Here is an 18,418-nt window from a genome sequence, read left to right as displayed (position 1 = left end):
GCCTCGTGGGCTATTGACCCGTAGCCCTTGCGGGCTACGGGTCTAAGATCTTTCTTGAAGCCATTTTTTGTCATTCGAGAAAGTTTACGCACAAAATTTTCGTCATCATTCTACGTGATATCGTTGGCTTAGAAAATTTCTTACTGTCTTTCAGCCAATCTTAATCCAGACTTGTGATGTGTAATTTGCACTGATGTTACACTTTTTGCACTGGTGTCACATTTTTTGCTCTTACACTTGAACTGCGCTGCTCTCAGCCAATAAGAATCGAGTAATTTTTCCATGTATATTACTAGGTCTTTTATACACTTGTACCAATCTTAAGTAAGACTTAACCACAACACACATGAAGCCATTATAATAATAAGGTGGCTAAGCTTTTGGGAGGTTTGAACTCTCGTTTTGCGAGTATACTTTGTGACAATATTTCTTTTGATTTTCAGCGCCTTCCGCTGCTCCTCTAAATGTAAACGGAGTGCCAACTAGTGCTGATTCTATACTTGTACAGTGGCAGGTGCGTATGTTTGGGTTTGTTTAATTCAACAAATATTAATTTGGATAACATCAAATATCAGGGACTTAAACGGCGAATCGTGTACGACCATAAGTCGTAGTCCTGTAATGTGAGCCTGAATGAAGCGGCAAGTAGTTGGTATTGGTAAATAGGCCACTGTCGATATATATGGAAACTCTAACTTGGCTCCGAGGCTTAGGGGAATTAGACAAAAGAAATCACCTCGAGGATGAGGGAGGAATATTTAATTTATTTTGTTTTATTCCATTAAGCCTCGGAGCCAAGTTAGAATTTTGATATATCGAAATTGGCCTATTCCCTGATGGGATACTGGTCTATAGTACTATCGAGTATACAGCGGCTTTCCCGTATTCGACCCTGTATTCTGATTGGCTACATCTTATGACACGGTATAAAACGCAATAACGCTGACCAGCGCTTGAATCCACACTCCTTTCTGCGGAGTCCAACGTACCTGTGCATGTGTGTTGTAAAGAAGCGAACAATTGTGCGCAGTATCTTTTGATGTTTTAAATTGGCTAGTTTTATTTATTATTTTTTTAAAACTATTTTCAGCTTCCACCTCCAGAAACCCATAACGGTCCTCTGCGGGGCTTTAAAATAGCTTATCGTCTGGCCGGTGTATCTGCCAGTACCTTTATTATCAAGAAGATTGAAAATCCAGCTGCCACTCAGGGAAATATCGACGGCCTCGTACAGTGGACTGCGTACGAGATTAAAGTGCTTGCGTACAATGACGCAGGAGACGGGACGTACAGTAACCCAATCACTGTTACCACATCGGAGGGGGGTAAGTGATGACGTCTAAACCTACACTGTACATGTACTTATTTGTCGTTTCTAAGCGATATCCAGACCGTGAAAATGACAAGCTGCCGTTTTTTTGTGTGTTACTAGTCAAACGAAACTTCGGAAATGACTCTCAAAATTTTGGGTATTTTTTTACGTTTTGAAAATGTACACGTTGTAAACAGTTATCAGCCAAAATGTCCCTGGAAGGCATCAAAAAGTAATATTTACCTTTGGAAACATCATAATAGTAAAATGCTCTATGTATGAAGTACTATTCCTGTTACTACTCTTTTTCTTTTGGCCAGAAGTACGAGATTCCCTGAAATTTTTCTGGAATAATCAGTTCCGCCACTCTAACCAGAATTATGTTAAAGAAGCTCAGTCACGGTTGGCGCATATTGAAAAGTTTAGCCTCAATTTTTCAAATTCGTCGTTTGTAATCCGTGTTAATCTTCTCCATCCTTAGCCATCCTCGTTCCTTTATGGTTTATCATTATCTCTTTGGTGTTTTTCTGTCTTATTAAACTGTTATTTTCAGGTTTCCTACCATTTAAAGGTAAATTTGTATGTGGCCAAAATAACTCAAAATACCGTGACTGAGCTTCTTTAAAATTTTGCTCTTTGGGTTTCTTCTTTGGCGAATTCTGTCGCGTCTTTATGGACTTTAAGGTTGGATACTCACATAAAAAGTAAATAATCAGATTAAGGTTCTCCTTTCTCACTCATTGTATGTATCTTGCAGTACCAACCGCTCCCCCTCAGGAGGTCAGAGTGATAAATATCACCACAGTCAGTGTACAGTTGGAGTGGAAGCCTCCTCCGCAGAGAGAACAGAACGGACGCATAAGAGGTTACAAGGTAGTTTGAAAAAAAAACCTCTTTATTACGTTACATTCGTACCCCGTAGTCTTGTTCGATACTCAACACTGTTTCTCGAGTGATCTGGAGAGGTTTTCAACTAATTTTCGGAAATCTTGGGACGTTTTTGGGTTACTTTTGGAAATTATCAGAAATTACATCAGTTAAAAAAAAAGAAAACAGAAAAAATTCCATGATAGTAAAAGAAAGTAATAATGTCGCTTAAGAGCATCAACCGTTTACCAAAGGAAACGAGCGGTGTCGAAACTAGACTTTCAATTCCATTCAATTCAATTCGTTATTTACAAGTTGTAAAGGGCATTTACACATATTTTATATGGTAAAGTCATTAAAATTTTCACGAATAGCGGCGATAAAGGCCTAAAACTTGTCATGACATCGTTGCACACAAACGTTTAAACAATTTACTTCCACATTATCTGTTGCATATTTTGTGGAACAGCTCCAAGCATGGAAGGGAAGCACACCCAACAATATACTTCAACGAGTGGCTGATCATGACGACACGGAACAAATTCAGAGGGGTACCCTGGGGGGCTTAGAGAAGTTCACTCAGTATACTGTTGCTATAGTAGCATACAATGGCGCGGGAGACAGTCCCAAGTCCGATACGATAATTGTCAAGACCGAGGAAGGAGGTACGTGCTACACACAGTTTGTAATGATCTAACACAGTTTACTTCAGCGGTACAAACGTTTTTTTATTAGTCTTGTGTAATGGAGTCTCGTATGTCTTTCCCTAACTTTTCAAACTCATGTTTGTTTCTTTAATATCGTAGTCAACTATTATTTCAGGTTTTCTACGATCAAAAACGATTTAAAATACTCGAGATCAGACTCTCTCGTTTCTTTAGACAAGAATCAATTCAATGTTACCACATATAAGAAGTCGAAGGAGACGTAATTTTGTTCCTTTAAACTCTCAAGTTGAAACAGCGAAGGTAACTTGTTGATAAATGCATTAAAGATCCGCATACCGTCATTATCGTTACCCACAGTTCCAGACGCGCCCAGGTCGTTTACAGTGTCTGAGATTTACGCGGACGCCTTGAGAGTGAGCTGGGACCGACCTCTACGATTGAATGGTGTTCTCACTGCCTATCTGGTGACACACTGGCGAAATGACACGCTTCCTAGCAGTGGACAGACGACAAGGCTCTCAAACACTACCCTCTCACACACTGTGACGGGATTACGGGCCAATACTGCTTACGGTGTTAAGGTATCCGCTGAGACTCGAGTGGGGCCTGGAACGAGTAAGAAACTAGTGGCAACGACTACGCAGTCTCCAGGTAAGATGGCCGTTTTGCTTTGGTTACACGAGAATCTTTATAATTGGTTTATCCAAGCACCACTGATTTGCATGAGGCACGTTAGTCTCAGTGCTGTTTCGCGTCCGCTGCTGCCTTGATCTCCATACCAGTAACAAACTTGATGCATTCAGTTGTAGGTGAAGTATTTCAACAATGGGCAAATCAAACGGTTTAAATGACAGCTCTAGTGCATGAGACTCCGAGTGGAGTGGTTTAGGCCGGCGTGACGATTGGTCGGCGTCATTGTGTCACTCACATTGCTTCACTCCACCCAGGAGTATTCTGACAAAATATGTGGGAGGGGGTAACCTGTGATGGACTACCATCTTATCCAGGAGGGAGTAGAAATTCTCTTCGTTGTGCGATTCAGAAACCAGAGTAAAGTCCTCAATGTCGCTCCTCACCAGTATCATCTCATGTTTTAATTTTGCAGAGAAGCCAGGCACGCCCCACAATCTAAGGGTCATAGAAGCAAGGGCCCGGTCCGTTTTGTTGGATTTCACTCCAGGTTCATCCGGCAGGGCTCCTATTCTGACCTACACAATACAATACAATAACGACTCGTTCTACCCTGTCTCGGCTCAGTGGAAAACACTGATGGTCGTCCAAGATGCTCATCTAGTGTGGAACTTGCTACCGTTGACACTTCCGAATCTTAAACCATACAGTGACTACAGATTTCGAGTCATTGCTAAGAACAAGGTGGGCAGCAGCAATCCCAGCAACGCCTCGGACACGGTCAGGACTTTAGAAACTGGTAAGAAAACGACAACTGAAGCCTGACTAAATGCTAGTGTACCTGTGCATGTGAACGGACAGACTAAAAAGCTTTCTCCGTTTTATAATTATCCTCATGCCTGTACGTATGCTGATGTAGAAGGGCCTTTATGCTATGCTTGGGTTTAAGCGTAGCCTCTACCGATTAAACCTTGGATGAATACTACATAATCAATGGTAAATTAAGTCAATGCTAAGTCGTTGCTTTTTAAAGTACAGCTCGAGCATTTTTTGTTGTGTTCTTGCCTTACATAGCTCCTTCTCGTCCTCCGAGTAATTTGACGTTGCTTCCACTTGGCAAAGACGGACTGGAATTGAGATGGAAGGTTAGTTAAATTGCATCAGTTGGAGTGAAACAAGCTATAATTTACATATTAAGTAACAGATTGGAAAAACTGAGGGAAAAAGAGCTTGCGCGTAACTTCTGTCGAGAGGAGAAATCTGTTCCATCTACCAAGACCGTTCCTTTTGTATCGCTACGAATGCGATTGCTGGAGGTTGGAGATTGTGGTGATTAGAGTTGCTCTAAGGGAGCTAAGTGTCTCACCGAAGCATTTTCCTATTTTCTGTAAGTGAACGAAAGTTTGTTAGAAGAATGTTGAAGTTTTGATGAGTTTTCAGTCTTTGCTCAGTAACTGGCATTTGTTTGCTTCACGCAGATTCCTCCCCGAGAAACGTGGAACAGTGACTATATTGGATTCTCCATGAAGTTTGAACCACAAGGAGAGCCAAGCCACACATTTTCAATACAGATTCCAAACAGTCAACTTAACACCTACAAAGCAGGAGGTCTATTGAAATACAAGCACTACAAGGTCTCGGTCAGAGCCTACAACTTGAATGGCAAAGGAGCTAGCAATGACAGCGCGGTGGCCTGGGCCTGGACACAAGAAGACGGTAAGAACCCGTATGCACGGTATCTTAATCTTGTTTAATGGGCTTTATTTCCTTACTCCAGGCGTTTTCTCCTGTGTGAATTCTTTTTGGAGTTGCATTTCTTCATTCGCTCAGAAAGCATTTGCGTAGCATTTGAAGTCCGATATAGGAGGCAGCGTGACCGAGTGGTCAGGGTGCCGGACGAAATCTGGAGATCGCGGGTTCAAGTCCCGCTCTGACCACTAAGCTAGAGTTATTTCTCGGTAGACCCTCAGCCATGCTTGTAAATAGCCAACTGGTCTGCTTCCTGCCAGTTGGGATTTTTAAACCTATTATGTTTATTTGGAATATGTGTTTCTTTCAGTTTAAGTGGCATGCCTGAGAACTAGCTAGTTGTAGCTAAGTGCATCGACCGCGATAAACATTCAACATTGAACATTTTTTAACATGACCCCGTTTGGTCGTCTTTCAGTGTTCTCCTTAATCCACACGTTTAATCCCTTTCAGAGACTTTTTCGAACTGCATTTCGTCTGCCACTTTACCCCATATACAAATCATTTCAATGTTATTTTTGTTTTATATCCCAGCTCCATCTGCCGCTCCAAGGAACCTCGCCCCTCAAGTCACAGGCGCGACCTCCGTGACGCTTACATGGGGGTCTGTTCCAAGCGTTGGACGAAATGGTGAAATCCTTGGTTACAAGGTAAACTGGTCGATTCCTTACTTCTGCTGACTTGTTTGTAAGTAAATTCAAGCGCTCTGTGCCCAAGCACGCAGAAGGAATCTCCAGCAATAAATCTTTGAGTTCGAGTTTGGCATCGGCTTATAGTTAGGAGGGTCAAAGCTTTAAGGCAACTGTCAAAGTCGATAGAAACAGAGAGCGAGACGGTCGCATTGTTTTAACGTAAAATACTGCCTTTTCAAATTTAACTTCGCGCGGGGAAACGGTATTTGTACTTAAGAAACCGGTTTAGCAGGATGTACTGCTCTTGGTTATCCGAAGACTCGTGAAAATATACGATACAACACACTGAAATGTCTAATAAGATATATGGTTCGTGGGTTTGTTTACATGTGCTAGGGAGTTTAAGAAAACCACGACGGTAGCGGCAATGGCAACGTCGCTAAACAAGAGATTTTATGAGCAGAACACTGGCTGTGCACGTACGTTATAAATCTTGGTACGTTTCTTTGTCGTCGTCTGCAAAACAACATCGTGAAATGACTAAATTCAGCGTTGTCTGAAGACCGTAAACCACGACGGCTAATTATCTAAATTTCTATTTCAAATTTATCGCCGTGTCCCAGTTTCGTTATAGTTTTGACAGTAATAAACCATATAAATTCATTTTTTAATCGACGTTGTCATCGACGTCACCGACGTTGTAACTCCCTTATGTTTCTTGCGCATAGCGCGTGCATAGTCGTACGTGTGTGTGTTTCAGGGGCCTTCCATCGAAATACAGTTGTAGATGTCTGAGCGGCTTATCAGATCTCGAGAGCACTTACAGTAAACTACTGGGTTATACTAACAGAGGTTATGTTCCTCTTAGATTTATTACCGGATCGTTGGGCGTCAGAACACGGAGAAGGAGAAGGAAGTCATTAACGGCCTCGTGTTCTCTACTGCTCTTGCGGGACTGGAGAGCTTCGTCACGTACGAGTTCCAGATCCTCGCCTACACTAGGATAGGGAATGGGCCGAGAAGCACAGCGGTCAGAGCAAGAACTCTACAGTCCAGTAAGTATTACAAGAACTGAAAATATTGTGACCCATGAGTTGTTTACCATGCACACGAAGAAACTTCACGTTTTGTGCAAATGCCATTTCCACAAAGAAAAAATATTTGATGGTAAGTTCCATTCGAATTGACCATTTACTATTTACTCAAAATGACCCAATTTACCGAAAGACACTAGGACGAGTTCGACCTGATCATAATTCCAAGATAATTGCAAATGGTAAGCACATTTTCCATTCGGATATTTAGGTTGGAAAGTTTGATCTACCTTTCGAGATGTTTAATTACTTCGAGAATTTTCCGGTCCGTCGAGCCAAAATTGTCTACTGAAGCATTTACATTCTGACTGAAATTTGCGGAATTGTTGGGTCAATGGTAAACAACCACGGACTAGCAAACTTCCTCTCTTTCCTCGACCCCTTCCCCAACCCCTGGTTGTCGCGGGTAAAAAAATATTCGTTCCCTAACCCGCTCGTGTTCTGTTTAGGCCCAGGTCCTCCTTCTCGCGTCCGTTTTGCAAACGTTGGCAGGACGTCCGTGACGATAGCTTGGGATCCACCAGTCTACCCCCGTGGTGTGATAACGAGATATAGAGTGGCGTACCGTTTTAATTCAACGTCGTCTGGTTTTATATGGCAAAGCCTACTCGGCCGTAATGAACGGCAAAGAACTGCGGGGGCGCTGAATGCTCAGTCGTTTTATCGCTTCTTCGTGTGGGCCGGCACAAACACTAGCTGGAGTGACCTGCCCGCGGAAGCTGTTGTCTATACCGGAGGCTCAACAGGTAAGTAAAGGTTACACTACACTTTCGAAAGGGAGGACCTCCACTAAGCGATCTTTGAATCTTTGTACGTTCCGGCTACTTGCTTCAGTTCAGAACTATTTCTGTGTAGTAGTCACACACCCTTCCTTTTGCGAAAACTCATGCTAAAATTCAGGTTACTTAAGGTCATTCCACTGAAATAGAACCTGCACTGAGATTTTTGTCAAACTTTGCCTATTGATTGTTTATATTTTAGGAACTTGAATTTTGAAATAAAAACGAGGGGTCCCCATGTTCGTTTTGGAGCAACAGCACCTTGTTTATACCCATATAAATCCTTATAATAGCACCATGATTGTAGTCACGATTGCTTGCTAAATTCACGTTTCCGACGATTGCTTTTTGTTCTACACTGGGAATTGGTCCATATTTATTTCGCACAGAGAAATTTATTACTCAATTCAAAACAACAGAAAAAAATGATAGGTCACCATACTCGTTTGCGAGAAAATGGCGATTTACCTCTATGGCGAGGTCCAGCTGTAATGAAAAAGCCGCCATTTTTAATGCGCGCGCGCTAATCACGCGTGAAATTATGCGTAGTAGGGATGCGCAATGCAATACTGGGGAATGACCTTAAACGTAGCCCGCTGATACACCGAAAATAAGCATTGCGAGAATGTAACTCACTGCGCTGTGATATCAATATTTAAATGTACTGAGCTTATGCAGCGCTTCTCTACTTCTACCCATTCTATCGTCTAGGCGTAGTTACTTTAGTGAATAACTGTAGTATCTTGTAAATATGTAAATGTGCTCATTTTCTTTCTAGCCCTTTACTTAACAGGTTGTTAAAACGGTTTCTGTACTAGAATAAATTACTGTAACTTCGTTTCTAACTATAAAGTTGTACGGCGGTTTATTGCTTTGGAAAGTTCCTTTATTGATGGTCGTGAATGTAATGGTTGTTTCCCTCTTTCCGCCACAGAGCCCCCAGATGCGCCATTCATTTTGCCGATATATTTTTCGGACATCAGCGAGCGGTGGATAATCGTTAAATGGCAAGCCACTTCGGATGTTAAAAGTCCCTTGAGGTTCTTCACACTGCAGCTGAACAAAAATGGCGAGGGCTGGCAGGTGTACTCTCCAAACGTTCCCCACAGTTCACGGAGCCTTAAAGTGGAGGGGCTTATTCCAGGAGAGACTTACACGTTCAGGATCATGGCTACTAACGACAGAGGCAACAGTCCGTATAGTGCTGCGTCCACGGCTGTCTCTACTCGCCTTGCCCGTGAGTTTGAACTCATTATCTCTACAGTACTCTCCAATATAAGTAACATGTTAGTCAGTGCGTGACACAATCTTTTCGGAGAACAATTCCAAGTCTTCTCAAATGGAGTCCCGGCTATGACCGGTTAGATTTTTTAATACTGATATAGACTGGAGACTCGTGGGAGCTAATTCATATAAATAGGTCCACGTGACAAATATCCTGAACCTGTATCCTGAACCTGTATTGCTCTTACCTCTGTTTCAAAACGAGTCTTGGTGCACAACCTTTCATATTGAAAGGAGTTTTTCTTACACGTTCATTTTCATGCAAATCAAACTCATTTCCATATGAAAGGTTGTGCACCGAGACTCGTTTTGGAACAGAAGTAAAAAACAACTCGGAAATGACGTACTAGTTTTGCCGATTTGACGAAAGTATGGAGCTTATATCGCTTGTGTCAGTGGTTGGATGACGACCATACAAGCACCTGACGGCATAATATTTGTTTTATTAACCAGCTGGACAATATCTAGTTTATTACAGCTAGAGTAACTGCCCTGCTTTAAGTTAAATTAAATGTCATTTCGTTTCTTGTTTTTGCAGGAAGCAACGACTCCCAAATTTGTAAATTGCTTTGTTTTACTGTTAGTAAAGAGCATTTCAGTAGTCATGACTGAAAACAGGCCGCTAAGGTTTTGGGTCATATTTTTGTGATAAACGGAGCCTAAAGAAATCTGTTGCAAAAATATGCTGTACTTATTTATATTAAGTGCAGAATATGTAAGTTCTTTGCGAAGTAATTGAAGAAAGATAATTTAAACTTGAGTTTAAACTTTCACTGACAAGGTGTATTTTGATATTATCGAGTACCAGAGGAACTTCCCAAGAGTAGCTTTCTATTGATGAAGTTCTTGTCCGTTTGAGATAATCCAATTTAAATCACTGTTCTTTTTTATCATTCTTCAGTGCCGACAGGAGCCCCTCGCGATGTCAGAATACAAGCTGCGTCTCCAACATCGCTTGTTATTGAATGGGCGGTAAGCTTAATTCTGTCTTAATTTAATCTTCCCTCATGGAGGGTGTCCATAGACTGTCGAAAAATTGTGACTATCTAAAGGCAATCTTGCTAGTCAACACGAAACATAGACTTCCAACACGATGCAAAGGCGGGAAAGACGCGGCAACAAAGTCACGTGACTTTAATTTAGCACAATATAGGCTGAGTAGACCACTCCTTCGCTCTTATTGGTCGGATTACAGGTTTATCACAAACAAAACTCAAGCTTAGAAAACGGGAAACCAAAAGAAAGACATAGGAAAGCGCGCTGCTTTCCCTTTTGGTCTTAAGCTTTTCATTGTCTAGGGATGTAGCTTTGTGCAATTTTTCTTACATTTGCAAATGAAGTACAAATAAATTAACGGATTTTTCTTTAAATCTAAATTTAAGGCTCCTTTCCCTCAAGAGTTAGGAGGAACTCTTCAGGGCTTTATAGTGAAACACAGGGAACAGAGTTCTGCTAGCAGTGGATTTAGCGAGGCCCGGTTGGACGCCAACACCCGTCAGCATGTTTTAAACAACTTGAAAGTGTTCACCGTCTACGAAGTGAAAGTGGCGGCTGTAAACGACAAGGGACCTGGGCCCTATACTCCTCTGTACAGGGCCACAACTGGAGAAAAACGTACGCTGAATGTGTGAATAGTTTTATAATTTTCCTGATGGGCGGAATACTTAGGTTCAATAGTAGACTATTGTATAACCGCACTATTGAATAAGTGTTTTTCGATTAGGTATCAATGTGTACTTCCATATGCAAATTCCAGGCGTTGACTTTTGCCGAGGTAGTGTTTTGTGCAAACCCTCGAGCAGATTTATTGTGCCTTTGCGAGACAAAATGCAGGAAACATTGCTTAGTGAAGCAACACCTGTGCAGTGCATTGAACCGTCAGGGCATTTTCTATAGGCAATTGCTTTTGCCGATTGTAAAGCAAAAAAGAAGAAAAAAAAAAAAACATGGTCAGATGAATCGTGTTATCGAAGCGAGGGCGATTTTAACAGCGCGCTGACTGGAGTCTATTTCCTTGCTCTCTTTCACACATCTCAGTAATTTCAGTTTTCTCGCTGTTGTTTTTTTTACAGCTCCTTCTGAAGCGCCGAAGGAATTGAAGGGTGGTAGGGTGACAAGAACGTCCATTGCAATAAGCTGGGTGGCTCCTTCTCAAGCGTCTTTTAACGGACATCTTATGGGATACAAGGTCAGTCACCAGGCGTGTTGCGTGACTTTGTCTTTGTCACGAAATCAAGTGACTTGTTATGTGATTTACGATTGTCATTGAGCTGAAGGACCAGAAAGATTACTCAAGATTACCTTCTCAAGTTTAGTCATGTTTCCGCTTGCTTACATTTTGTTCAGACGCTAGACGGTCTTTTAGAGTTTTAATGGTTTATCTAAATATATTTGTGTTTTTGATAGGTTTATGCACAAGACCTCTCATTAGGTGACAAACGCAAGAGAAGGCGCCGACGCAGGCGCAGACGGTCCGTGCCGGTGTGTCTGCGAGAACCTGGGCCGAAGCTGTTATTTATTCCTCCTCACCAGACCAGCGCCAACATAACAAACCTTCGAAAGTTTGTGACGTATAGGATCTGGGTCCGAGCGTATAACTCGATTGGCGAAAGTCCTTCAAGTGACTCAATGGAAGTGACGACTCTCGCTGACAGTAAGTTGACGCTCGTGCATGTTGTGGTAGTCTTTGTTTTGCAGTTGGTCAAATGCTCAGCGATCTTTTTATTTTGATTCAACTAGAACCTGGACCACCGGCTGTTTTCGGTCATGACGCGGTTTATAATGCGCGCGTGGATTTGTCCTGGAAACTACCTTGTGAACCAAACGGAGAAATCATTGATTACGAGATCGAATATGGCGGCGTAGCAACGAGTCAAAGAAAAAGAGTTGTGGTTGGTGGTGAAAAAGAAAGCTTGAAAGTGACTGGGCTGGCCATGTTGACAAGTTACTCGTTCCAGATTCGAGCGAGAAATTCCATGGGATATGGGCCGCCAAAGACTTTCGTTGTAAAAACCAAGGGACCTGCAGGTCAGTAAGAACCGAAACTTGATTTGAAATCAGAAATAGCTAGCATGCGGAAGACTGCTCTCTGCTTTTCCGCCGGGAGACAGGGGAATTCTGCAGGCACGATATCTTAGACCCTTCTTCGTAACAAACGAAGTGCGTATCCTTATGTTTCACGTTTCTTGTTGGCAAATCATCTTTTTTTAAAAAAAGAACCACACTGCTAGACTACCCATCCATGTTTTTTTACAGAACCTGCAAGTGGTATTGCTTCTCTTACGCGTTCGGGGTTGTACTTAAACAGACGTCAGCATTAATCATTTTTTAACTAGTTCTTCAGAATGTGGGTATCCACGACTGACACTCTATTTTGACTCTAAATATTTATTATTACCATATCGGAGATGTTAACGAGAATAAGTTCAACTTGTAGTGTAAACATTACCGCACTATGGTTACAGAGCAACGCTACTCTTTATTAAGTTATGTCTTGTAATGTGTTGAGTTTAAGTTACCTCAAACGGGCACAACCACAAAATAAAAGTTTACCTATGTGGGAAAACACCAAAGAGCTAATAATAAACCAGAAAGAAATAAGGATGGATAAGGCTGGGGAAGATTGAAAAGGATTATGAAAACGACCTTAAGAAATTCAGGCTGTTTATTTGGAAGATTCGCTATTAACGTAACTGACTGTCAAGTTTACAACGCCTGATCTTGTGACTGGTTTCCTGTTGCAGTGTTACCAGGGAAACCAGGTAAGCCCGAAGTACGCCCGGGATCTATCACAGCGGTCATCATGTGGGAGAATGGAGACAGTGGTAATGTGCCTTTTGAGAAGTTTGAGATCCAGTCCGTCAGGGATGGTAAGCAATTTGTTGTGGTTTTTGTCACAAAACATAGAAGTGCGTCAAAGTATTTAAAACAGCAAATGCAATTATTTCAAAGTCACGTCAAGAGATGTTTTCTCTAATCCTTTCAAGTTGCACAATTCGCATGATACTATATTTCTGTTTTCAGAGGTCACAGAATTTACGACTCAATGGGAAGCGAATCCCGACGATACTAAAAAGAACCAATCGTTCGTTTACTACACGGTCGGAAACCTGAAACCTAACACTGGTTACCGGTTTAGAATCATCGCGTGGAACGAAGTGGGGGCCTCGGAACCATCCGAGCCTTCAAACAAAGTATTTACAGGTCAGTTGCTTGCTTTGTTCAGGACTGTTGTGTCCGGACGCAAATAAACTAACTCCGTGGATAAAACGGCCGACCGATAACAAACTTTAATGTTACTCTAAACTAAACTTGTTCAATTCCCTTTGAAAGCATGCTACATGAATCTTTTGAGAGTTCCGCCCTGGGGACGATTACGTAATCTATTGCATAAGCATCACACCTAATAGTATGGAAACCAAGCTAATTGACACCATAACAAGCACCATCACTTAGAAGAATACCTTTTAATCCCTCCAAAACTAGGAATAATTTCAACATTTGTACATATACATTTTAAACTCTCTCTGGTGTTTCGGAGGATGAGTTCAAGAAATGTATTCCAGTTACTTTGCACACGTACCGAACTCTTTCCTGTAAATTCAGCATAATCTTCTAGAAATTTTTTTTTCAATGATTTGACACATCATTGACGAGCACCTTTTGAATTCTCACAATATTTCTTTTATATTTAGGACATTGCCTTAAGATGGTTTTTACATAGATTCTCACGTATGTCTTCTTCATTCTCGTGTTTGGACCAGACTATGTACAACATGAACATAGTCAATTTAAAAGATATATATATGAAGGTGCAGTGATTATGACCAAGAGATTATGATCATATTGATTTGCTTTGACTGTCTTACGTTACAGGTAGCGCTGAAGACGACACGGGAGTTTTCTACAAAGAGTGGTGGTTTATACTACTCATGGTCCTGTTCTTTGTTATTCTCATTCTTTTGATCATCGGTTTTGCTTTCATTTGTTACCGCCGCAGGAAACGTAAGTAAATTTCCGGCGGGGCGGGGGGCGGGGGAAAACTCCCATATAAAAGAGACGAGAGTGCTGGTCGTACCTTTTAGGAGTTAAAAATGCAGTTTTGGTGTCTCTTAGGGTGCTCAGCGTCAAGAGATCCACAGCGGGAGCTTTTGCGGTATCATTTTGGGTTTTGAGCTGAAAAAAACAAGAAAGGAGATGATGTGTTGTTTCAGAATTGGCGCCTCTTAGGGATGAAAAAGGCCACGCCTACAAAACAGGATCTTGGTACCTCTAAGGGATTCTTTTCAATATTTCCGACGAGCAACCCAGTCCTTTTTACATGGGAGTCCTCGGCCCGGTAGTAAATCATTACTCTTGTGTTTCTCTGGTTCGTTACTTTCATGTACACTGTGTAGTTTCTTGATCAAGCAAAGGGTTTATCTTTCAATTTAATCTTTTCCAAACACTTAGAAGGGTCTAAAAAGGGTTCAACTTATTGATGAGTATTGGTCAAAATAGTAACTATCAGCCTTGAAATGTCGCCTTTTTTTACCGATAGTTGAAAAATGAGACCTTAAAAACTTTTTTCTGTTACTGTAGCTGAGAAATGGACGGAAATTTAACTGATAGCTGAGAAATCACTGAAAATGTGACTGATATCTGTCATTTCCAGACCCCGCGTTCAGACCCCGACATAGGTATTGGTTCCCTCGGAAGTGATTCGGTTCTTTTGTGAGATTGCAACCCAAGAGTATTTTCTTGTAACGTAATACTGCTATTTTGATCGTAAGCGTGACGTTTAACTTGTGGTAATTTTTTGTAATTCAACAGAGGCAGATCAAGATTCGTCTGGAGGCATCTCCACCACTCAAAGCACTCTTGAGGTGATGAGAACTTCAAGGAACGGAACGATAAGGAGTGGAACTATTCCCAGCGTTCAAATGTACGTGTTAACTCGATTGTACGCTAACTTGTGTCAGCTGTCGGCAGATATAAATGCAACAAAAATAGTTATATCTTCCTTAACTGGCCTAAGTATTAGGACTGCCGTGGAGTGTGTATCAGTATAGATCCAAGCTGTTGGATTGAACGTTAAGCCTTTCAGTGTACCGCTTTTATGACACCACTCACATATAAAAATAATATTAATTACGAATGGAGAAAACTACTGAGAGTTTTTACAGGCATGAATTCTGAAACCTCAACGAGATTTAGCCAGAGTACTGCTTTTACGATTCTTGATAAACTAATCTCAACAATTTCTGGTAGTAAGATGGTTTTCCAACTAGCATGTAGGCTCCGCCAACAAACCTGACTTGCATCAGCAACAAAATTCTTGCGAGTTATTAAAGAATTTTGAGTCATAATGTGAAGTTTATATGAAATAATTCATATATGAACTGCGGTTGTAGATGAAAGTGAAGAATGATCAGCGCAGTTAATTTTCCAATTTAAGCAATTGGAAAGAACAAGCCTGAAAAAATCAATGCTTCAACGGGATTCGAACCCGTGACCTCCGCGATACCGGTGCGATGCTCTACCAACTGAGCTATGAAGCCACACATTGGGAGCGAGATCAATTAATTGAGTTCATATCTTCCCGTGAGGAGTGAAATAATGTGAAGTTTGTATGAAATAATTCATATATGAACTGCGGTTGTAGATGAAAGTGAAGAATGATATGAACTCAATTAATTGACCTCGCTCCCAATGTGTGGCTTCATAGCTCAGTTGGTAGAGCATCGCACCGGTATCGCGGAGGTCACGGGTTCGAATCCCGTTGAAGCCCTGATTTTTTCAGGCTTCTTCTTTCCAATTGCTTAAATTGGAAAATTAACTGCGATGATCATTCTTCACTTTCAATTTTGAGTCATATAGCGCTGATGTCTAATGATTTTAAGTGCTGGAAGTAACCGTCGAGTTTAGTTAACTAAGTCTTTATTTTTTTCCCCCCTCTCTTTAGTACTTACCGGGACGATGCCGAGCCGGAAGAGGACGTGAGCAGCCTGGGTTCCAAGGAGGAGCTTTCAGACAGCGATAGTGGAGTGTCAGAGGTTACTTACAAACGGAAACAAGATGTTACCTTCGTGAACCACTACGCTAACAATCCTAACCACATGCAATGGAGAAACTCGCTTGGTCGACCTAGGCCGACGTCAGACCGAAATCTTATCGAGCACACTACGGAAGAATCCGACGCTCCCGATGAAGTTCCGATATCGAGACCTCTTAAGTCGTTCTCTGTGACGTCATTACCAAGGGATCATCGGGATGGTCCACCCGCTTATGACGGCCGTAGGTACTTGGCAAAATCCGCTGATCAGTTAGACCGCATTGAACGGTCTCAACTTCCTCCCGAGGCGGTGACGTCGTTTATGTCACCCGAGTACGAACAGAAGCAGAAGAGACCAGCTTATCATGATCGCAGAGAACCTTACTCGCGCTCAAGGGCCCCGCGACCCACGGGACCGTTACGCAGGTCACGGGATCAGATAGATTACAACGACGATAGTAGTACGCCGCCACAGTCACCAACGCGCCCAAACACTGGAAACTTCCCTTACGTACCGAAGACAGAGATTCAGAACCGAAACAGGAGAGAACCCAGAAGTAGCAGTTTTCGAAGAGCCCTTGAATTCGACCCGAACCCGCGGGATTCTGACGGGAGCTCAAAATATTCCGATGCGGCCTCGTCAAGCAGCAATGACCACCGAGATAATAGGACCCTTGTAAACTCGAGTGGTCCACCGAGAATTCAGTATGACGAGGAACCCGGTCGCAGGAGACGGCCACAACTGCCAAACCTGGCAGTACCAACACATAAACAGTCGCGGTCCCGCAACCCGCCTTCTCCGTCCACTCCAATATCTCCAGCTCCTTCGTACCACACCGTAGACCCGGTATATGGCGGTAAGATATCTCCTGTACCGTCCCACAAAGGTTCAAGTCGAGACTCTCCTAGCGACCATTCCGACGGAGGGAGAAATCCTCCTCCAGTGATGTATCTGGACAGGATGGGCCATAATAATGACAATTTCCAATCCAGTGAACCGCATATTTCATCCTATTCTTCGTTCGTCTAGAGCTTTAAATTAAGTTTTAATTTATAGTTGTTAGTTGCGAGGTGTAACCTCTTCCGAGAAACTTGAGCTATAGGTCACTTGTAAAAGTCCAAAAACCTAGTCCATCTGAGAGCAGAAAACTTGCGTAGAATTTTTTTAAGGGGGATGAAACCTGATATATTCCCAAGAAGACGTTTTGTTAATAGTATTTATATTTTAAGTTTTTAACAAATTTCGGTGCTTCTAAGCCCTAGTGTTTTTACTGTTACGTTTAGTTTTGTATAAGCATGTAAATATATGTAAGGAAAGCATAAATGTAAATGTTGAATGCTCTAGTATTTTTATATCGTAGCATAACAAAGTGTTGTAAATTTGTCTTATTTTTATATCCATTCGCTGAAGCTTCTCTAATGATCGCTTTGAATAGATAGCTTGTTTAAAGTGATTGCAACAGCAACTTAAGATGTATTTTTAATGTAAATACTTTAAGAATGTAAATCAAACTCTACAAGCCGTTGTTCGTGATTACAGTAAAACGAGAATCTTCGTAGGTAGGTTGTATAGTTTTAAGGGCTAGGTATTTATATATTACGTGACATAGTTTTTTCCTTTTTTTCCTTTTTTTTTTCTTTACGTGACATAGTTACAAACTCAAACCTGAACGACTTGTTCACAGCATTTACATGTGACACTCCCACCTATTTTTACGTCGGATTTTTGTCACGTACTAAAATAACCTTCAAATCGGAGAAAATAATAGCTTCCTAAGATAGAGACACACTAAAGAGATATAACAGACGAAAAAGGAACAATGATAGCTATTAAGAATGGGAGGCTTGACATAGACTGCAAACGACATACCTGAATTTCTGTGTCATAACTCTATTGCTTCAGTTTGGTATTTCAGTAGCAGGGGTGGCGGGGGGGGGGGGGGGGAATGGGGAGGGATGGTCTGCGGTCTCACTATTATTTTAGCCGCTGAGCAGTCGGAATAGGAATAGAGAGAATTGCCGAATCATTGCGATGTGAAAATGTATTAGCAAGAGGGATTTTTGCGTAGATTGCGCCGGTATAAATGTAGATAGTGCGGGCATTAGCAATTTAGTGTTGTGATGTTCGGAGATAAGGAAAACGCTTTAGAGACTTTGGAACAGGTACAACGACCTCGCAGGAGTACGTCCAATGGTTTTAGAGGACATGCAAATCTTGTAGCAACCCCAGAGAAAAGGAGAATCACAGGAGAAAATTACCCGTTTGACTCTGTTGTTTAGTTTCACAAGGCTAGTCAAGAAATTAGCAGTAAAGTTCTCTGTTATTAATTTTTAATTTCTCTTTTTCATCCCAGACTTTTTATCTTGTGT

At 41.7% G+C, this 18,418-nt stretch overlaps 1 protein-coding gene across 1 annotated transcript in view; it reads left to right on the top strand.

Annotated features, from left to right (window-relative positions):
* LOC110049817 (protein sidekick-2-like) overlaps window positions 1-17,910 on the top strand; it is a 29,827-nt gene extending 11,917 nt beyond the window's left edge. The window contains exons 10-31 of the mRNA XM_089290509.1: window positions 444-514; window positions 1,091-1,325; window positions 2,070-2,185; window positions 2,649-2,844; window positions 3,205-3,498; window positions 3,953-4,276; window positions 4,552-4,622; window positions 4,956-5,193; window positions 5,761-5,876; window positions 6,727-6,913; window positions 7,402-7,698; window positions 8,666-8,968; window positions 9,917-9,987; window positions 10,398-10,629; window positions 11,088-11,203; window positions 11,422-11,668; window positions 11,755-12,042; window positions 12,759-12,884; window positions 13,039-13,218; window positions 13,891-14,019; window positions 14,827-14,938; window positions 15,959-17,910. Coding sequence (XP_089146635.1) covers window positions 444-514; window positions 1,091-1,325; window positions 2,070-2,185; window positions 2,649-2,844; window positions 3,205-3,498; window positions 3,953-4,276; window positions 4,552-4,622; window positions 4,956-5,193; window positions 5,761-5,876; window positions 6,727-6,913; window positions 7,402-7,698; window positions 8,666-8,968; window positions 9,917-9,987; window positions 10,398-10,629; window positions 11,088-11,203; window positions 11,422-11,668; window positions 11,755-12,042; window positions 12,759-12,884; window positions 13,039-13,218; window positions 13,891-14,019; window positions 14,827-14,938; window positions 15,959-17,078 — 5,069 coding nt within the window. The 3' untranslated portion in view covers window positions 17,079-17,910. The remainder of the gene's footprint in view (window positions 1-443; window positions 515-1,090; window positions 1,326-2,069; window positions 2,186-2,648; window positions 2,845-3,204; window positions 3,499-3,952; window positions 4,277-4,551; window positions 4,623-4,955; window positions 5,194-5,760; window positions 5,877-6,726; window positions 6,914-7,401; window positions 7,699-8,665; window positions 8,969-9,916; window positions 9,988-10,397; window positions 10,630-11,087; window positions 11,204-11,421; window positions 11,669-11,754; window positions 12,043-12,758; window positions 12,885-13,038; window positions 13,219-13,890; window positions 14,020-14,826; window positions 14,939-15,958) is intronic.
* Window positions 17,911-18,418: the final 508 nt, after the last annotated feature.

Source organism: Orbicella faveolata, unplaced genomic scaffold (genome assembly GCF_042242905.1).
Source record: "Orbicella faveolata isolate gen_17 unplaced genomic scaffold, um_ofav_v1 contig_2, whole genome shotgun sequence".
NCBI lineage: Eukaryota > Metazoa > Cnidaria > Anthozoa > Scleractinia > Merulinidae > Orbicella > Orbicella faveolata.
Note: the sequence above shows the minus strand (reverse complement) of the source record. Positions and strands in the feature narration are given on the sequence as shown.